General features: G+C 37.2%; 1 protein-coding gene across 1 annotated transcript in view; it reads left to right on the top strand.

The window, feature by feature from the left end:
* Positions 1–19,264, top strand: part of dscamb (Down syndrome cell adhesion molecule b) — a 182,337-nt gene that overhangs the window by 103,950 nt on the left and 59,123 nt on the right. Inside the window, exons 5-7 of the mRNA XM_073817585.1 lie at positions 14,861–15,139; positions 17,236–17,511; positions 18,746–19,042. Of these exons, the coding sequence (XP_073673686.1) occupies positions 14,861–15,139; positions 17,236–17,511; positions 18,746–19,042 (852 nt within the window). The remainder of the gene's footprint in view (positions 1–14,860; positions 15,140–17,235; positions 17,512–18,745; positions 19,043–19,264) is intronic.

The raw sequence follows: 19,264 nt of genomic DNA on the forward strand, positions 1-19,264 counted from the left end.
GGCACCTCTGGAGACAAGATTGGGACCACTGGATGATGTCCTGATCCTTCCAGGAAATTTGTGGATCGTGGAGAGTGAGCCAGGGGTGGCCAAGAATAATGGCGTGGTGAGGTGATTGGGTGACGTGGAGCTGGATGGTCTTGGTGTGCAGGGAGCTGGTGATCAGTGTGATGGCCTCAGTGATGTGGTAGATCTTTCCAGCACCTAGTGGTCTTCCATCCAGGGCTGCCACCGCCATAGGAGGGTCACATGGAACAAGAGATATGCGATGGCGATTAGCAAAGTCTTGGTCAATAAAGTTACCGGCCGCCCCTGAGTCAATAAAGGCTTTAGTCTTGATGTGGCGGCCGTGGACGATCAAGCACACATCCAACAAGAGAGAGGGTGACAAGGAAGTGTGGCTTACCCGAGTGCTGGTGGTTCTTGGAGGACGAGCAGAACATTGAGCTCGGAAGTGACCAGACTGACCACAGTAGAGGCATAGACGATTTCTCATCCTTCTCTCGCGCTCCTCATCAGAGAGGCGGGAAAATCCCACTTGCATGGGCTCCTCCAGGGCGTGAGCCGAAGACTGGGGTGAGGCGAGAGGTAATCGTGGTTGGCGACTCCTGCGAGAGCGGAGCAGATGGTCCAGTTTGATCGCCATCTCCATATACTCCTCCAAAGTCTTGTTCTCATCCCGACAAGCGAGCTCAGCCTGCAGGTCCGTGCGAAGCCCTCGGCGGAACATGGCCTTAAGGGGTTTTCCTTCCCAGCCCGCCTGGGCTGGTAGCGTGCGAAACGTGAGAGCGTAATCCGCAGCGGTGGAAGATCCCTGGCGAAGGTTTAATAGTTCCTCCTCCGCCTCCTTGCCATCCTCAGCGTGATCAAACACCTCCCGGAATTTGGTGAGAAAGTGCTGATACGACGGGAAAACCATCTGTTGGCCCTCCCACAAGGCCGTTGCCCAGCTCAAGGCCTTGCCGGTGAGAAGGGTGGAGACGAGGGAAACCTTGCCATCCTCCATCACAGAGCCCGGCGGCAGCGAGTTCACATAGATGGCACACTGCATAAGAAAGCCCCTGCACTTGCCTGGAGAGCCGTCATACTTCTCTGGAAGTGCCAGGCGGGGTGCGTGCATTCCCGTGGTGAAGGCCGCGGGAGGCGGCGCGGTGGGGGATGCAGTGGGAGGATTCGATGTAGTGGGGTCTTGTTGCACAGCCTGGGTGAGCGACCGCATAGACCGCACCAACTCCTCGGTCATGGCGGTCAGCCGATCCAATTGTTGGTGATGCACAGTCAACAGAGAGGCTTGCCGTGTCACTTCAGTCACCACTTGATTTAAAGCCGCTGGATCCTGAGGTGGCGAAGTCTTCTGTAACATGGAGTCAGAGACATTCGGATCCATCTGCAAGGCTTTATTAAGAATCGTCAACAGGCAGGAATAATCACCAGAAAACAGGAACAACGTAGGTAATCCGGGAAACAGTTCAATAGACAGGCAATGGTCGCAATGGCAGGCAGCAGGAATCGTCAACGGGGTACACAGTCCAGAATCATACACAGAAAATCCAACACAGAGATAAACGCTCAGAATTACGACCATAACGATAAGACGATAAGACTTCGCAAAGAACAAGAGAAAGTCCGCGCCTTATAAAGGCGATAACTAATGGGATGATGAGCCACAGCTGAGATGGAAAAGTACTGGGTCCGTGTGAGAAAAGAGTCCGGGCGGAACTAATATTCGGGTGAAGGTTCCCGCTGTGTTCGGTCGGAAAGGGCCACGGAGGCGCTATTGGTGACACTTATGCAGAGGCATTCCAATAGTGTCAGCATATATAGTGTCGGTTGTGTGTAAGGAAGACGCAACACAAAGGCAAAATACAATGACAAGTCTTTAATATAATCCACAACAGCTAAATCCAGAGTTTGGAAAATAAACACTGAACTGAAACCAACTTATAAAGATACAATGAACTAATTAAGACACCAGTGAAACAAGGTTATACTATAACTATAATAATGACTAAACGAGGACAGCAAACAGAAACAACTATATATGGGCACATGAGGGAAAAACCAAGCACACAGTCCAACGGGGGTGTGACATTTGCCCCCCCCCCTCGCGCCGCAGAAGAAGAAGAGATGGATGGAGGGAACTAAGGAGGTGGACGTGAGAATAGCACTTGGAAATCAATGTGGGTGGAGGTTCTGGTGGAGAACGGACATCCGGGAGTCCAGGGAGGATCAGATTGAGGGAGGAGCCAGGGAGGACACAAAAGGGACATAGAGCAAGACGAGCCAGGCGAGACCTAGGTGGTAGCCCTAGCCCTGATGGTAGCCCAAGGTGGAGCCGACGGAGGGAGGAGCCATGGTGGAGCAGCGCCTGATGACTCCAAGGGGCTGACCGACAGAGGCAGAGCAGGTGGAGCCCGAGGCGGAGACAGAGAGCCGATGTTCCCGGGTGACACTGAGGACCCGGAGGGGCAAGGCGGAACCCAAGGCTCTGGCGACTAAGACGGAGGTGGAGATCCATGGCTCAGCCGGAGAAACAGAGGACTGAGGCGGAGCTGGAGGGAGAGAGGAGCCCAATGGAGCAGGTGGGTGAGTCGATGGCAGGTCGACGACCGACCAAGGTGGAGCCGGAGGGATCAGGGAGCCCGGTGGAGCTGGTGGGCTGATGAGGGAGCTGGGAGCTGGGGTGGAGTCGCTGGGTCAGAGGGAGGCGGAGATGAGGAGTCATCCAGCCACGATGCCAATGGGGACTAGCAGACCCGCTGCGAGCCCACCGCACATGGTGATCTGCAGGACACCACACAATAAATGCGGCAAGGCTCTCTTGCTCTCACGAGGACAGCCAGGTCATTCATGACGGGGGAATAAATAAAACACTGAATGAAAACGGGAAAAAAATAATTGTGGGGTAACACGCCGCTAAACTGTTTTGTATGGTCCGATCTTCGTCATGGTCGTGTGTAAGGAAGGTGCAACTACAAGGGCGAAATACAATGACAAGTCTTTGATGTAATCCACAGCTAAATCCAGACATGAAGGGCAGGAAAACACACACATACATACATAACCTTGAGATCGGAAAACAAACACTGAACTGAAACCAACTTATAAAGACATGTGATACAATGAAATAATTAAGACACTGATGGAACAAGGTAACTAATAATGCCTAAACAAGGTCAGGAAACAGGAACAACCATATATGGACACATGAGGGGGAAACCAGCACACACAGTCCAACAGGGTGTGACAGACGCATGTTGAGTTCCATTTTTTAGTTGAACTATCTCTTCAAGTAATTTTGCTTTTCAGTGTTTGGATGTGTTTAGATACAGATCTGGCCATTAAAAATGCGTCTATTTTCACGCGGCAGCCTGCAATTCGGCACGCGTGAGCACGCGTCCTGCCGCAGCGGCTTTTTTAGATTTTTTTACAACGTTGTTGCACTTCATATAATATCCACCAGGTGGCGCAAGGAACAACATTCTGTAGCCAAACACCATGGCCAGCTCTAGTGGGCGTTGGTCACAAATACCAGTACAATAGTTCAATGATTCCTCTTTCCTGAAATTATGGTTCAAACCAATAGCAAAAAGATAGCCTATTCATAAGCAGGTGCAGTTGTATTGTTATTTTGTTTTCTTTCTTTGTTTTCCTGACGAACATTTATTAGACTGCATCGGAAACAGAAATGTTAATTTCGGTTATTTTATTTCTCCAACCGACAACTGACGTAAACCGCTAAATTCGTTTTCAGGGATTAATTATACACAAGCAAGAAGCAGCATAAACATCAGAACCTCACGTGCAGAGCTTATGCACAGAGAAAAACCCAATAAACCTATATATAATAATAAATAAAATAGGCCCACATAAGAAATATATGTTTTTCTTTTCTGAATGAATAATAATTTAACAAATTAATAAGTAGCAAGCCTATATGCAGAATTTTAGGCAATTTCTGTGATGCGCCCTTAAACCAGCATCTTGTTTCCATTTTTTTTTTTTACAAATAGCCTACACGTTTTTTTTTGTTTGTTTTTTTTTATTTTTATTGTGATTGTACACAAATAACAGAAATATGTAAAATATCATAGTTTTAAGCAATGCCGTACTCTTGAACGAGTATTGTAAGCTGTATCCACTTTATTAAGGGGAAAAAAATCGAGTGATCCTGACGGCGCCGCGGGCAGTTAAATTACTTGACAACTTTCACCTTCAGAATAAAATACATTAGGCTATATATTTCAGCGTTTTAAAGCAACATCAAATTAAGATATGCATGTTTAAGAGGTAGTTCGTCTTTTTCTTTTTCTAAGATACACAATTTTAGATACACTGACAATTAATTTGAGTAGAGACAGATAGAAATGGGAAGGATAAATATAAACTACAGTATTTTTGCGATTTTGGTGCTTAGAAATGTATTCTAAGCGGGCCGCGGGCGAATAATATAGTTAATATAGCGCGGAGCGGGTGGATGCGGAATAAAACCTCGTGGAAGCGGGACTGGAAAAGCACTTTGTTATATCCTATAGACTATTTAGATACTTCATCATCAAGCAAAAATTTATTCATAAGCAGGAGCAGTTTTATTATTATTTTCTTTTATTTGTTTCCTGTTGAACTTTTATTAGACTGCATTGAAAATAGAAATGTTAATTTCTGTTTTTTTTTTCCAAACGACAACCAACGCGTTTAGTTATTATTAACGACAAGATTGTGTTAAATTACATTTAAATTGAAACGTGGCTGTGACACATTAATAACAGTTAAATTCGTTTTGAGGGGTTAATTGTACACAAGCAAAAAGCAGCATAAACATCAGAACATCACGCGCAGATCTTATGCACAGAGAAAACCCAAAAAAGCTGCATGTAAAATAAATAAAAATGCCCATATGCGAAATATAAATTTCTTAATGAATAATAATTTAACAAAACGAAATAAAATAAAATTAATAAGTAGCAAGCCTATATGCAGAATTGTAGGCAATTTCTGTGACGCGCCCTTGAACCAGCATCTTGTTTACATTTTTTTTTTTTTTACAAATAGCATACACATCTGTTTTTTCGTTGTGATTGTACACAAATAACAGAAATATGTAAAATAGCATAGTTTTGAGCAATCCCTTACTCTTGAACGAGTATTGTAAGCTGTATCCACTTAATTAAAAGGGGAAAAAAACGTGATCCTGACGGCGCCGCAGGCAGTTAAATAACTGGACCACTTTCACCTTCAGAATAAAATATATTATATATTTCAGCGTTTTAAAGCAACATCAAATTAAGATATGCATGTTTAAGAGGTAGTTCCTCTTTTTCTTTTTCTAAGATACACAATTTTAGATACACTGACAATTAATTTGAGTAGAGAGGAATAGGAATGGAGAGGATAAATATAAACTACAGTTTTTATAGAGGTAAAAATTAATTAATTTATTTATTAGTATTATTACTATTATTATTTTGATTTGTTTTTGCGATTTTGGTGCTTAGAAATTTATTCTAAGCGGGCAGCGGGCGAATAATATAGTTAATATAGCGGGAGCGGGTGGATGCGGAATAAAACCTTGTGGAATCGGGACTGGAAAAGCACTTTATTGTTATATCCTGTAGACTATACTTCATGATCAAGCATGGGCGTCGGAAGCAAAATAAATGTGGGTGGGTCCTCCCCCAGAAAAATAAATACTTTCGTATATGCCATTTTCTGTAGTCTGGTGCCTTTTATTTAATGTTTTTACACAATGCAAATACTCCATATTTACAAATATTACAAAAGACGGCTATACTGCAACATTTTCAGTGGCGTAAGTGATAATACGAGTAACATATCGTTTTTGACGCGGGAGACCCGAGTTCGCATCCGCCTTTTGGTGAAATCATTTTCGAAATCGTCTCCCTTTTCACTTATATCATATCGGAAAGGCATTTGTTTATTAGTTAATTAATGAAATAATTGAAAAGTTGAAATAAAGTATCAACTAGGGTTAGGTCACCTACCGTAAGTGTATCTGAGCACTATACTGTACTTTTAGGAGTGTTAATAATTAATTTTATTATTATTATTGTTATTATTATTATTATTATTATTATTATTATTATTATTATTATTATTATTATTGTCTTTAGATTTGTTCTTACATTTTGATGCCGTACATTAGTATGACGCACTGCCCATGCAGTTTTTTTTTTCTTTTTTCTTAAAAACTAATTGAAGTGAAAGGGAAGAAACCCATGTAGATTTGGCCTAATGTCCATAAATACTAGCCTAGTATTATATCCTAATATAGAAAATAATTTAGACAAATAAACAGAAGGCTCACTTTTCAAAACAATAAAGCTTAGCCTATATGACTGACAACGAATACAACAATTGTTAAGTATCAAAAGTGCTCCAGTGAGTTATGCAATTTTTTTCCACTTTTTCTTTTTCTTTTTTTTTTTTAAGTGGAAAAGTAGTTCTTCTATTTCGGAGAAGTTCATTAAGTCTGTCTCTTAACAGCTTCCAGTCACGAACTGCGGGTTGAATCTCCGACCAACGATCAGTAAGTTTTTTTTTTTTTTTTTTTTTCATCTTTAAACAGCTCCGATTCATTTTAGCCTGGAACTAGGCTTAAGTCTGTTCTGGGAAACCAAAGGGAAGTGTATTTTTTTTTTCAGTTTTCTGAAAAGTAGCCGTTAATGAGGCATCAGCGTTAAGCGGCATGCAGTATAAAGAGCGAAATGTTTATGAATGGCAGAGTGGGGGTGGGGTGGGGTGTTGAATGCTGTCTGTTGCCTTGTTGTAATCAACATTTGGAGACTTGGGGGTGCTGGGGGCGGATTCCGACTGCATTCAGTTGCATTTCGAATTCAGCATTCAAATGCATGCCAGGGAGAAGGGGAAAGCTTTCCTCACACGCTCCACTTTTTTCAAAACATTAGTGTCCAACCTGACACGCGGGTCAGTGGATAAACAACCCGAACCCGACCGTTTTCAAATAACCCACCCGCAACTCGGACCGCAGAATAAAAAAAAATAAATATTGTACCCGACCCGCCTCCTGACCCGTATGTTTAATACTAAAGTGATTAAGCTGTGGAGATGCAGTCTGAAATATCCCGACATCAGAAATCCATTGGTGTACAAGCTAAAAAATAAAATTAAAATAAAACAATGTGTCCTGTTGTAAAGTCGTTGCCGTATTGTTGTGTATGAAGTTCAGATGTTATTATTTTAAGAAATATATATGTTTTAGGATTCTCCTTATTTTTGTTTTAGACATCCATCAATTACGGTGAATAAAAAAAATTCCGCGCTGGTGGAAACAAGACTTTCGCTTCTACTTTTGAGACCGGTGTTCGGACGTTTTTCTAAAAAAAAAAAAAAATAAGAATTCAAAATTCTAAATTTATTGTCATAAAAACAGAAGGCGAATATAATTCAAAAATGTTAAGTATTTGCTGATTAAAGAAAACATGAAGGATGCCGCTTAATATTTGGCTTTTACGTGAACTTTAAAGCATATCCCTCATTCCATTTGTTTTCTTTGTTTTGTAATCTTTATATTATTTTCGTGAAATGTATTTTTGCTCAACATGCATTTCTCGTGGCCACGAGTTTAATGAATAAACCAACCTGCGTGACATTAGTAACCCAAAATTATTTGAGATATTTCGTTTTGAGTTAAGAAATTGTTTGCCTATATTAATTGTTATAGAAATTAATAAAATATTAAATAATTATACAGGCGATGCTGTATATGCTAATGCTGTCTGTGCGCAATGTAGACAGCTTTCACAAGTGTTTACATGTATTACATGTTGGCCCTGCAATTAAATAGCCCTGCAAGAAACATTTCATGCATCCCACAATCTTGTCCATTGACTGACCTTCTTTTTTTCCCATTATATTTGTATTATTCGTTTGTATTCGTTATTTTTTCCTTCATTTTGATCTCGTTACATAACATTCTGAATGTAAATGATACTGTAAAGGTGCTATGACTGGGGTTTTTACTGGAATGCAGTTTAAAGGTTAAATTTAACATATATTGTATTTTATTTAGTCTAACTAATAGACAAATAACTGAAGAGTGAATCATTCACATAGTTTCATTTGGAAATAATTTATCGTCACACAGTAAAATAGGCCTACATTCCTTCTCTTAACTAAAGAATTGAACATATAAAATATGAATTGAACATATTTTATTTTGTTTAGTCTAATTAACAGACTAGACTATATAAATATTAAACTGTTTTACTGAGAAATGAATCATTCACGTAGTTTCATTTGTAAATGAAAACATCATGTATCGTCACACACGGGGATAAATACAATCAAAAAGTCAAAACGTAATTGCCATAATTGTCAGGCGTTAAAAATAAATAGCCCTAACCAGGTATTGAAATAATAATAACCTATAATAAGAATAAATAATAAGTGATTTAGACCTATCTACTTTTTTCTTTATTGTGAATCGCTTAACCTAAATAACTTTATATATGCTATTTGGCATATATTTAGCAAATATTGTGAACTACAATTATGCCAATAAAGTTTTGACTTTATGATTGTATTAATGCCCGTGTGTGACCATACGATTTACAAATGGAACGTGAATGATTCACTCGACAATGAAACACTATATAGGTTATAATTAGACTAAAAATGAATATATGCCATATAGTATAATCAAAGCTTTCATGGCATGTCAGCATTTATCATTTAGATTCGGAATGTTAAGAGATCGAAATTAAGGGGGACATACTGAATATAAACGAATAATACATTTATTACAGAAAAAAAGGATCAATTAATGGATAAGACTTAAGGATGCATAAAATGTTTCTTGCAGGGCTATTTAATTTGAAGTACTTATATGTAATAAATTCTTGATAAACTTTTGAATGCTGTCTACATCGCGCACAGACATTCGCATATACAGCATCCCAGGTGAAAAAAAAATATACTTAAATGCAATTAAAATACACTTAAATACCCGCAAATACATTTTTAGTACATTGTTTTTTTTTTTGTGTTAAATAAAAGTTTGATGGTTATACACTATAAATTTACTAATTAAAAGTATGTTTATACTTCAGTAGGACTTTAGTACACTTGACAAAAGTATACTAAATACCAGTAATACTTAAATAATTTTTTAGTGTACTACAATAAAGTACACTACAGAAAAAACATCCAAAAGAGTTTTATTAGTGTGTTTTTCAAAAGTGTGCTTTAAATGCTTTAAACATTAGTTGATTTTTAGTACACTGTTTACATACTAATCTTGAGTTTAAAATAAGTTAATATATAAAAAATCTATTAGTAATGTATTGTAGTAGAAGTACATTTTCCCAAAAGTTGTACTTAAGTACACTTAATATGAATGCATTATTATCACTAACACTTAAATTGATTTTGAGTGTGGTAATTTTAAGTTTACATTAAATTGATTTTATTAAAAATCTATTAGTAATGTATTGTAGTAGAAGTACATTTTCCCAAAAGTTGTACTTAAGTACACTTAATGTGAATGCATTATTATCACTAACACTTAAATTGATTTTGAGTGTGGTAATTTTAAGTTTACATTAAATTGATTTTATTAAAAATCTATTAGTAATGTACTGTAGTAGAAGTACATTTTCTCAAAAGTTGTACTTAAGTACACTTAATGTGAATGCATTATTATCACTAACACTTAAATTGATTTTGAGTGTGGTAATTTTAAGTTTACATTAAATTGATTTTATTAAAAATCTATTAGTAATGTACTGTAGTAGAAGTACATTTTCTCAAAAGTTGTACTTAAGTACACTTAATGTGAATGCATTATTATCACTAACACTTAAATTGATTTTGAGTGTGGTAATTTTAAGTTTACATTAAATTGATTTTATTAAAAAATCTATTAGTAATGTACTGTAGTAGAAGTACATTTTCTCAAAAGTTGTACTTAAGTACACTTAATGTGAATGCATTATTATCACTAACACTTAAATTGATTTTGAGTGTGGTAATTTTAAGTTTACATTAAATTGATTTTATTAAAAATCTATTAGTAATGTACTGTAGTAGAAGTACATTTTCTCAAAAGTTGTACTTAAGTACACTTAATATGAATGCATTATTATCACTAACACTTAAATTGATTTTGAGTGTGGTAATTTTGAGTTTACATTAAATTGATTTTATTAAAAATCTATTAGTAATGTACTGTAGTAGAAGTACATTTTCCCAAAAGTTGTACTTAAGTACACTTAATATGAATGCATTATTAGCACTAACACTTAAACTGGTTTTGAGTGTGGTAATTCTCCCAGGTTAAAAAAAGTGCACTAAAATACACTTTATTTAAGTATACTTAGTACACTTTTCAGTAATGTACTAAAAGTGCTCTATTTTCGCACACTAATTTTGTACTTATTGTACTAAAAAATAGTATTAAGTATATGTTAAGATAAACTTAATACCATCTAAGTGTACTCAACTGTGCTATTTTGAGACACCATGAAATTGAACTAAAATGTGCTTTTAACATACTATATCTGTATTTTAAAAAATATATTTAGTTACAACTAGAAATACACTTGAACCCTGCTTTTGAACATTTATAAATATATTTATGACTAATTTAAAGTATAGCAATAATATATTAAAAGAATATACAAAGTGTGAAAAAAGTGTGCTAAAATACAATTTAAGTACACTTAGTGCACTTCCCTAATGTACTTAAAGTGCTCTATTTTCGGCCACTAATTTTGTACTCTATATACTAAAAGTTATTCTTAAGTATATGTTAAGATAAACTTAAGATCATCTAAGTGTACTCAACTGTGCTATTTTGAGACACCATGAAGATGAACTAAAATCTGCTTTTAACATACTATCTCAGCATTTCCAAAAAATGTATTTTGTTACCACTTCTAATAGGATTGAAACATATTTCATAAACCTTTAAATATACTAATTATACATAAAAAATAAACTTACTGATTATTTAAAATACATGAATAATATATAACAAATGTATACAAAGCGTATTTATAATGTATTGCCCAGATATTTTTATTACAAAAAAATACACTTGTTGATTATTTAAAATACATGAATAATATATAATAAATGTATACAAAGCATATTTATAATGTATTGCCCACATATGTTTAATAATAAAAAATATCTTAACATATACTTAATACTATTTTTTAGTACAATAAGTACAAAATTAGTGTGCGAAAATAGAGCACTTTTAGTACATTACTGAAAAGTGTACTAAGTATACTTAAATAAAGTGCATTTTAGTGCACTTTTTTTTTACCTGGGATTGCCTATTGTTAATATATAACTTAATATTGCATTAATTTCTATAACAATTAATAAAAACATTTCTTAACTCAAAATAAAAAAATATTAATAAACCTATCTCTGATAATCCTGGGTTATGGTTACGCAGGTTTGTTTATGCATTAAACATAAGGATGTCGTTACCTCGACAAAATAATCTTGTGGCCACGACATAATATGACATTCCCAGGAATTAATATCTCGTGGCAATGACAAAAAGTAATATGACGTTCCTACGAATTCATTTGTGTGGCCACGACAAACATAAGTGAACCGAAGGTGTCCCCTCCAGGTTACCGTACCTTTTAGTTTGCAGCAATGTTTTCAGCCTGCTCCAGTCCAGTGCGTTACATGACTGCCCCCTACTGATCATGTCTTTCCTATGTCATTGTATTTTCCGTGTTCCTTTGGAATACACCGGCGTCACGCGAGACCACTTTACTTCCCGCGCGCATTTTAAATGGCCAGATCTGTATTTGTACTGGAAAACAAGACAAAAATACTAACAACAGACAAAATGTCCGGTTGCTGATTAGGAAACATTTTAGATTCATGACAATACTCAAAACTATTAAAACCGTGTTTATAATACAAATCTGTTATAAGCTGTTTATGACCTTTTACTGATTAAAGAAACCTGTTAAAGGTTCAACCTCACAGACAAACCAAAAACTGGCTTCCCATTTATCTCAATGTTATTTGCTTGGCTGGGACTGGGAGGCATGCAATTTGAAATTCACAATTTGATCTTTGCTCATGGCAGCTCATGGCCAGATCTGCAGCCAAGTTGTTTTGAGCCAGTCACCTGAGCTGTAAATGATGAGACTAATTACTCTGGAGCTGGATATTATGTCATGGGAAAACAGATTGGCTGATTGCCACCCCAAAAACAAGCATGGTGGAGCAAAAACTACATTTACTGTGGTCTCTTATTTGCATTGCCTATAGAAAATCACCATAACCCTTTGAAATAGTTACTTTATTTGTCATATACCCTGAAATCAAACCCCATTCCAAAAACTTTTCCAGCTTTGTTTACAATGTGGTCTTACAACATCAAACCAATGAGAGAAAAAACACAACAGTTCTGCAAATTAATAATAATAATAAAACTAGAATAACAGTGTCACGGAGAGAAGGAGGAGATCTGGGTCCAAATGCAGGGAAGAATTAATTTTAATAATAAACACAAATAAACAAACACAAACCAAACCAAAAGGCCAACACGGCACAACACGACTGGATCAAGGCAGGATACACAAAAACCGAAGACAAGGAACAGGAAACATACAATACCGAAGACAATGCAGCCAGGATGATGAGTGGGAAATGAGAGTTCTTATAGTCCGTGATTGTGAACAGGTGTGGGTATGATGAGTGCTAATGACAATAAGACAGGTGTGAACGATCAGGGAAGTGCAGTGCAAGGGGAACAGCGACCTCAGGTGGCTGAGGGAAAATCCACAGCCCAGATCATGACAAACAGGGTTGAAAAAAGTCATCAACCCCTTGATTTAATACTTCGTAGAGCCACCTTTTGCTTTAATTACAGCCATCAGTCTTTTTGTCTGTACTAGCTTTGCACACCTTTATTGGAGAATATTTGCCCATTCTTCCTTGCAGAATTGCTCAAATTCTGTGGTGAGCGGCAATGGACAACTCTCTTCAAATCTATCCACAGATTTTTGATTGGATTTAAGTCAGGGCTCTGACTTAGCCACTGAAGGACATTCACCTTCTTATCCTTAAGCCATTTCGTTGTTGTGTTGATGTTTAGGGTCATTGTCATGTTGGAAGGTGAATGACCTGCCTATCTTCAGCTGTCTAGCAGAGGAACGCAGGTTTTCCTCAAGAATGTGGATGTACTTGGCAGTATTAATTTTCCCTTCAATCCTGACTAATCACCCAGTCCCAGCTGAAGAAAATAAAACCCACACCACATAATGCTGCCGCCACCGTGCTTCACAGTAGGTATGCTGTGTTTTGGGTGGTGTGCTGTGTTTGCTCTTCGCCAAACATAGCACTTGGAGTTCAGTCCCAAAAGGCCAATTTTGGTCTCTTCCAAATCCAATTTTGGCTTCTTTCGTGCCACCCAGCTTTGTGTAAAGCTTGGGAGATATGTCACATGCACAGACAGACTAGGCCCAGCCATAAAGTCTTGTAAGTCCTTCAAAGTTGCCTCCTGGTACCTTCTCTTATCAGTGTCTTCTTGGCTTTGTCATCCACTTCTTAAATCAGACGAACGGCCTGATCTAGGCAATGTGCTGGTGGTGCCATACGCTTTCCACTTCTTAATTATGCTCTGAAAAGTATTCAGAGGGATTTTTTGTAGCCTCCTCTTAACATGTGCCTTTCTACAACTTTATGCCGGATGTCTTTTGAAAGCAGTTTTCCAACGATGGTGAATTCTTTGCTGTACCATGCACTACTAACAGTGGAATCTTCAAGAAACAGCTTGTTTTATTCTAAAGTAATCAACACCAGTACAATTGATGTCAGGTGGGGCAGTTTGCCTCATGCTTAATCTAGAAGTTGAATGCTTGCACCTGAACAAGTTTATAATGGTATACTCTAAGGGACTGATTACTTTACCAAACCAGGCATTTCAGTGATTAATTTTTAATAAGCCTCCAGTTTTTTTTTTTCAAATGATATTTTTACTTTAATGATGAGGGTTGTAATGTGTACATGCAGCTCAAAAATTTAATTAATTTATTTTATTTTCCAGGGTGTAATGTGACAAAAGGTAAAGGCTTTCACAGGGTATGATGATTTGCTATAGGCGCTGTATCTCTATGGAAGCTTATTCTGTTGTAGTTTACTTCCATGTTGCAAATCCAGAAACCATAATATGCTACTTTTTAAGGCAGTCGTGGCGTAATGCTTAAAGAGTTGGATTTGTAACCCAAAGGTTACAGGTTCAAGTCTCAGTACAGGAAGGAATTGTCGGTGGGGGAAATGAATGACCAGCGCTCTCTTCCACCTTCAGTAACCATGACTGAGATGCCCTTGAGCAAGGCACCAAACCCCCAATTGCTCCCTGGGCACTGCAGCAAAATGGCTGCCCACTGCTCTGTGTGTGTGTGTTCACGTCACGTCACATGACATCACTCACTCAAAAGTTTGGGGTAAAAAAAAAAGTATATAACAATAAAGACTTAATTTATATTGTCTTAAAAAAAATGAAGTTACATAAGACTTTTGTTTCAAATAAATGGTGTTCTTTTCAGTTTTATTTTCATCAAAGAATCCTGAAAAAAATGTATGAAATTTTCACAATAATCTTAAGCAACACCACTGTTTTTTTACATTGATGACAATAAGAACTATTATTAATAATTAAGCACCAACTCAGCATATTAGAATTATTTTTGAAGGATCATGTGACCCTAAAAAACTAAAGTTTATGTATATGAAGTTAATGTAGACAACATATTAGATCTACCCATCCATCTGGGCTCCACACATACATTATCACTCACTGCTACATAAAGAAAATGCATTTTCTCTCACTCTCTTTTAGAACCTGTGGACTCTGCTCCGGTGATTTTGGATGGGTTTGAACGGAGGGAGGTTATGGTGGGTCATCGGGTGGAGCTCCCATGTAAAGCATCCGGTCACCCCCCGCCCAGGTATCGCTGGCTTAGGGACAACAGCCCATTAGAATCCGACAGCCGGTACCACCAGAGTGTATCGGGCCTTCTCATTGAGGCCACACGACCCAGTGATGCAGGCAGTTATGTGTGTGAGGTGTGGAACAGCTTCGGGAATGCCAAAGTGGTCGGACGGCTGGTGGTTAAACGTAAGATATCTTGTGACATTATTCAACAATCGTAGCATTCACAATATTACAAGTATCACTTAATCACTTCACATTATGACAACTTCTGAATGCCCTAGCTTTTTTCAGAGGTTTGTATTTTTAATTTTCATGATAAGTCCCCTTTGACAAATACAGTCTTGACAGATCTTTTCACTATTTTTTTGCAAACCAAACAATTGTTATAAATGATACCTATAAGCAATTAAATTGTAAATTGTGTTTGCTGTGTGCCAAGAAATTTAAGTTGAGCATCATTAGTCAGCACACAACTTAGTTTGAATGGGCTGCTATTAGCCCGTCTTTACTTATGCTGCGTTTCCTCCAAAGTAGTATTATTTTAGTATCATTCATGTACTATTATAGTTTTGTTAATTTAATTAAATTTAATTACATTTTATACAACAGTTCTTTCTGGTCCTCAAATTTGATTGGCTGATAGGAGTGCGATATTAGAGTGATATCAGAACTCCAACAACCGTTTCACAGTTTGTAATCGTATCACTCCGTTTGCGGAACATCTTTCAGCGAGTGTTATGGTGGATGCCCAAAGTCAGTATAATTTTATAAATATTACTGTTTTTGTGTCGCGAAATGTGGTTTTAAGAGGTTTCCAGGTGAGAATGTACTTGTTTATAGTTCAAATATGCAGTTTGTTAATAAAGATAACATCTGTTTAAAAAATTTCGTCAACGTTTTCGGACATGTGAGCTCCGGATTCTACGCTCATGAACCCGCCCAAGAGCACTTCACCTCAGCCAGATCTTCTGGAATTTACCACTGGCTCTGATGTCTCTGTAGTGGTTACACATGAGATATAATTTGTTATGGTAAATCTAACAGTAGTCTTTGGTCTCATTAATCTATTATTTATTCCAGGGAAGATAGTTTTGTAGATAGTTGAAGATGGTTTATGTAAATTCAATGCTGTATATCAGAGCAGTGCCTTTGTACTTTTGACTGAATTTCCTAGCAACTTTAATGATGGCTCCTGTTGTTGTTGTTTATTAAATATTGTTATTCAATAAATAATATTTTATATAAATATTAGTATTTAATAATAGGGTTTAGTAGTGAGAAACGGTACATGTTCGTGATGGTGATTTACATTGAAGTTACATTGTTTTGTCATTAGATGGCAACAAGAGTCAGCAGTAAAGACTTTTGAATTGAAAAATAAACGCTATAATTATTTTTAGTTTCAACAACAGCTTGATGCAGTGAACAAATGCACTGAGCAGCAAAATCACCCTTAGCTGGTGAAAGGATAATAATGTTATGACAAAGATAACGCTTTCCTCAGCAGATATTCAAGCTAATGTTTATTGTGAATAGGAGAATGATCTGAAGAATTAGTGCTGTATCAGATGCAGGTAATCACACTCGCCCAGTCCGTCTCTCTCATAATATCTACTATACATAATATACTGCTTTTAATACAGTAATACAATAAGCTCTCAATGAAGCAACTCAACGTTTCTCAACATTAAAGTGACGTTTTAAAATTAGTAATGGAGGCTTGGGCTCAGCTGTTGAACTGTCAAATTTAGATTGGAATCTGTGGCGGAAGGAAGTAGTTCTGCACAAAAGAGCTTTTAAAGACACTGCGTTGTTATTTTGTTTATGTATTTGCACTTTTGTGCCATCGAACTGTTGTATAATAACGAGTAGACGTGAGATATGGCTTACCTATGGCCGAATGCCGTGCCCATATACAGCCATATCTCACATCTACTCATGTGATATTGCTCATTTGTATTATATTTTCTTTTTTGACTTTATTTGTAAATTAACAAAAATTAAATTTTTTCACTTTTAGTTAATGATAATAACCCTGATCCAAAGTTTGGATTATTAATATATTATTAATATTAGACTTCTATGTCAAGTCACATTTATTTATTTACATAGCACTTTATATACAGATACTGTTTGCTTTGCTGGTGTTTGTTTGTCAACAAAGAAGTCTTCTACAAGTGGAGGATAATTGATGACAATAGTCATTTTTCAATGTAGATATAATTATTATATTTAATAATGCATTATTGTCTATGTATGTGTGTTTTTATCTACCCCAGAGCCTCTGAAAGCAGTGGTGAGCCCACGGAAGGTGAGAGGCAGTGTGGGTAGCCAAGTGTCGCTGTTCTGCAGTGTGACTGGATCTGATGAGTATGAAATCACCTGGTACAGGAATGGTGAAAAGATCTATCAGGGTGTAAACGTACGTATCACAGGCATCAACAACGAGAACCTGGTGATGGAAGGAATGGCCAAGAGTGATGGAGGAGCATATCAGTGCTTTGCTCGAAATGGCAAGATGTCCACCCAAGACTTAGTTCAGGTCGTCTTGGAAGGTAAGAGTATGTTTATTAACATTACATTGCTAAAAGTACACAATAAATAATTATTTTTTTCTAAGTAAAATAACTGTTGAATGCAATAAAAAATGAATTTAGCTAGACATGCAGTTGGGGCCAACAAAGCCCCTCCCCCAAATCTCAGTTATGCAAATGCAATGTTTGACATTTATAAACAAATTTACTTCTTTAAACCACTACTTCAATTTCTATGTTTATCAGCCCAGACGTACTCTTCATCTTCATGTACTATCATATTACAGATAATGAAGGGCACATCTAGGCTGATTTTAAAAGTCAATCAGATAAAGGCATCTTAGTAGGCAGAATGTTACACAAACATTGGATTCGGCTATGGAGATTGTGGAGCATATGTGAAACTGTGCATGTGTTTTAATATAACCCTCTGCTGGACTCTGCTGAGGCTGCTGGACCTGCAGCTGAAAAGATTTGTTGCTTCAGCTTGGTTGCTGGGGCAACTGTCTCCTATTGCCACAAAACTGCATAAAGAGGATATTGATAATCTATAATGATGTTAAAAAAAGCCAGGATGATCAGAGACTAAAGATTTCAATAGCACTAAGCTTGAAACACACAGCTGTATCTTGTTAAGTGCCATGCTATAGGAAAACAGGGCTGAAAAGGTTTGCAAGAAATGTCTGGTTAGATATAGTGTTTTTTTTTTTTCTTTTACTTTTTCCTCCTTCATTGTCCATTATTTACTGTAATGTTAAGAGGTGGTTATATATATATATAAGTTTGATAACTGAAATAGCAAAATATTGTGCCATTAAATCATCGTTAATGCCAGTACTTTACACTTTTGAATATTTGTCATGCAGCTTTTTTCTACGCAGCATCAGTATAACCATAGATATGAAGCTCCGAAAACAAAACATGATTTGTGGAAGAAACAGATACATATTTAAGTTGATATTTACTGTAAACTCTTCCCCCTGCAGCGTCTTTAAAATATAATTCTTCATTCAACATACATAAAATAATTTGACACATACAAGGTGCATACAAAATGATGTTTAGTCATATTTGTCAGTGTGATCTTTTTAAATCTGAATGCAGATGTGAATGAAATTTCACTACAAAATATGTCATTTCATGTATGGATGTCACTAAATCCAATAAAACTCAAACCTTCTACTATAATTTACTCAGTCTGTATGTAAGCATTTGCAAAAATAAAACAAGTCAAATCTGTCTTTGACTTCTCTAGACGGGACACCAAAGATCCTCTCTGCCTTCAGTGAGAAGGTGGTGAGCCCAAATGAGCCCATCTCGCTGGTGTGTCACGTGAAAGGAACCCCCCTCCCCACCGTTACCTGGACTTTGGACGACGACCCCGTCATCAAAGACAGCAACCACCGCATGGATCGCATCATCACCACGGAAGGCCACGTGCTCAGCTACCTGAATGTGTCTCACACACAGGTCACCGATGGGGGCGTCTATCGCTGCACCTGCAACAACTCGGCCGGATCGGTCTCCTACCAGGCTCGAATAAACGTAAGAGGTGCTTGTCAGATCAGCTCCTCAAAAACACCCACACCACATGACAAGCACACACAACAATTTCATATTTATTCAGCGATTGTCTTTTCTATATGAGAATTTTACCTAGTAAGACAATTTTATTGTTTTAGATTGTCAATGCAGTGCAGCCTCCCTAAAAGGCATGTTCTCAATGAAATGTGGCACTTTGAAGAAGTATAAGCAGTGACCACTGATGGTGCAA

Source organism: Garra rufa, chromosome 14 (genome assembly GCF_049309525.1).
Source record: "Garra rufa chromosome 14, GarRuf1.0, whole genome shotgun sequence".
Lineage (NCBI taxonomy): Eukaryota > Metazoa > Chordata > Actinopteri > Cypriniformes > Cyprinidae > Garra > Garra rufa.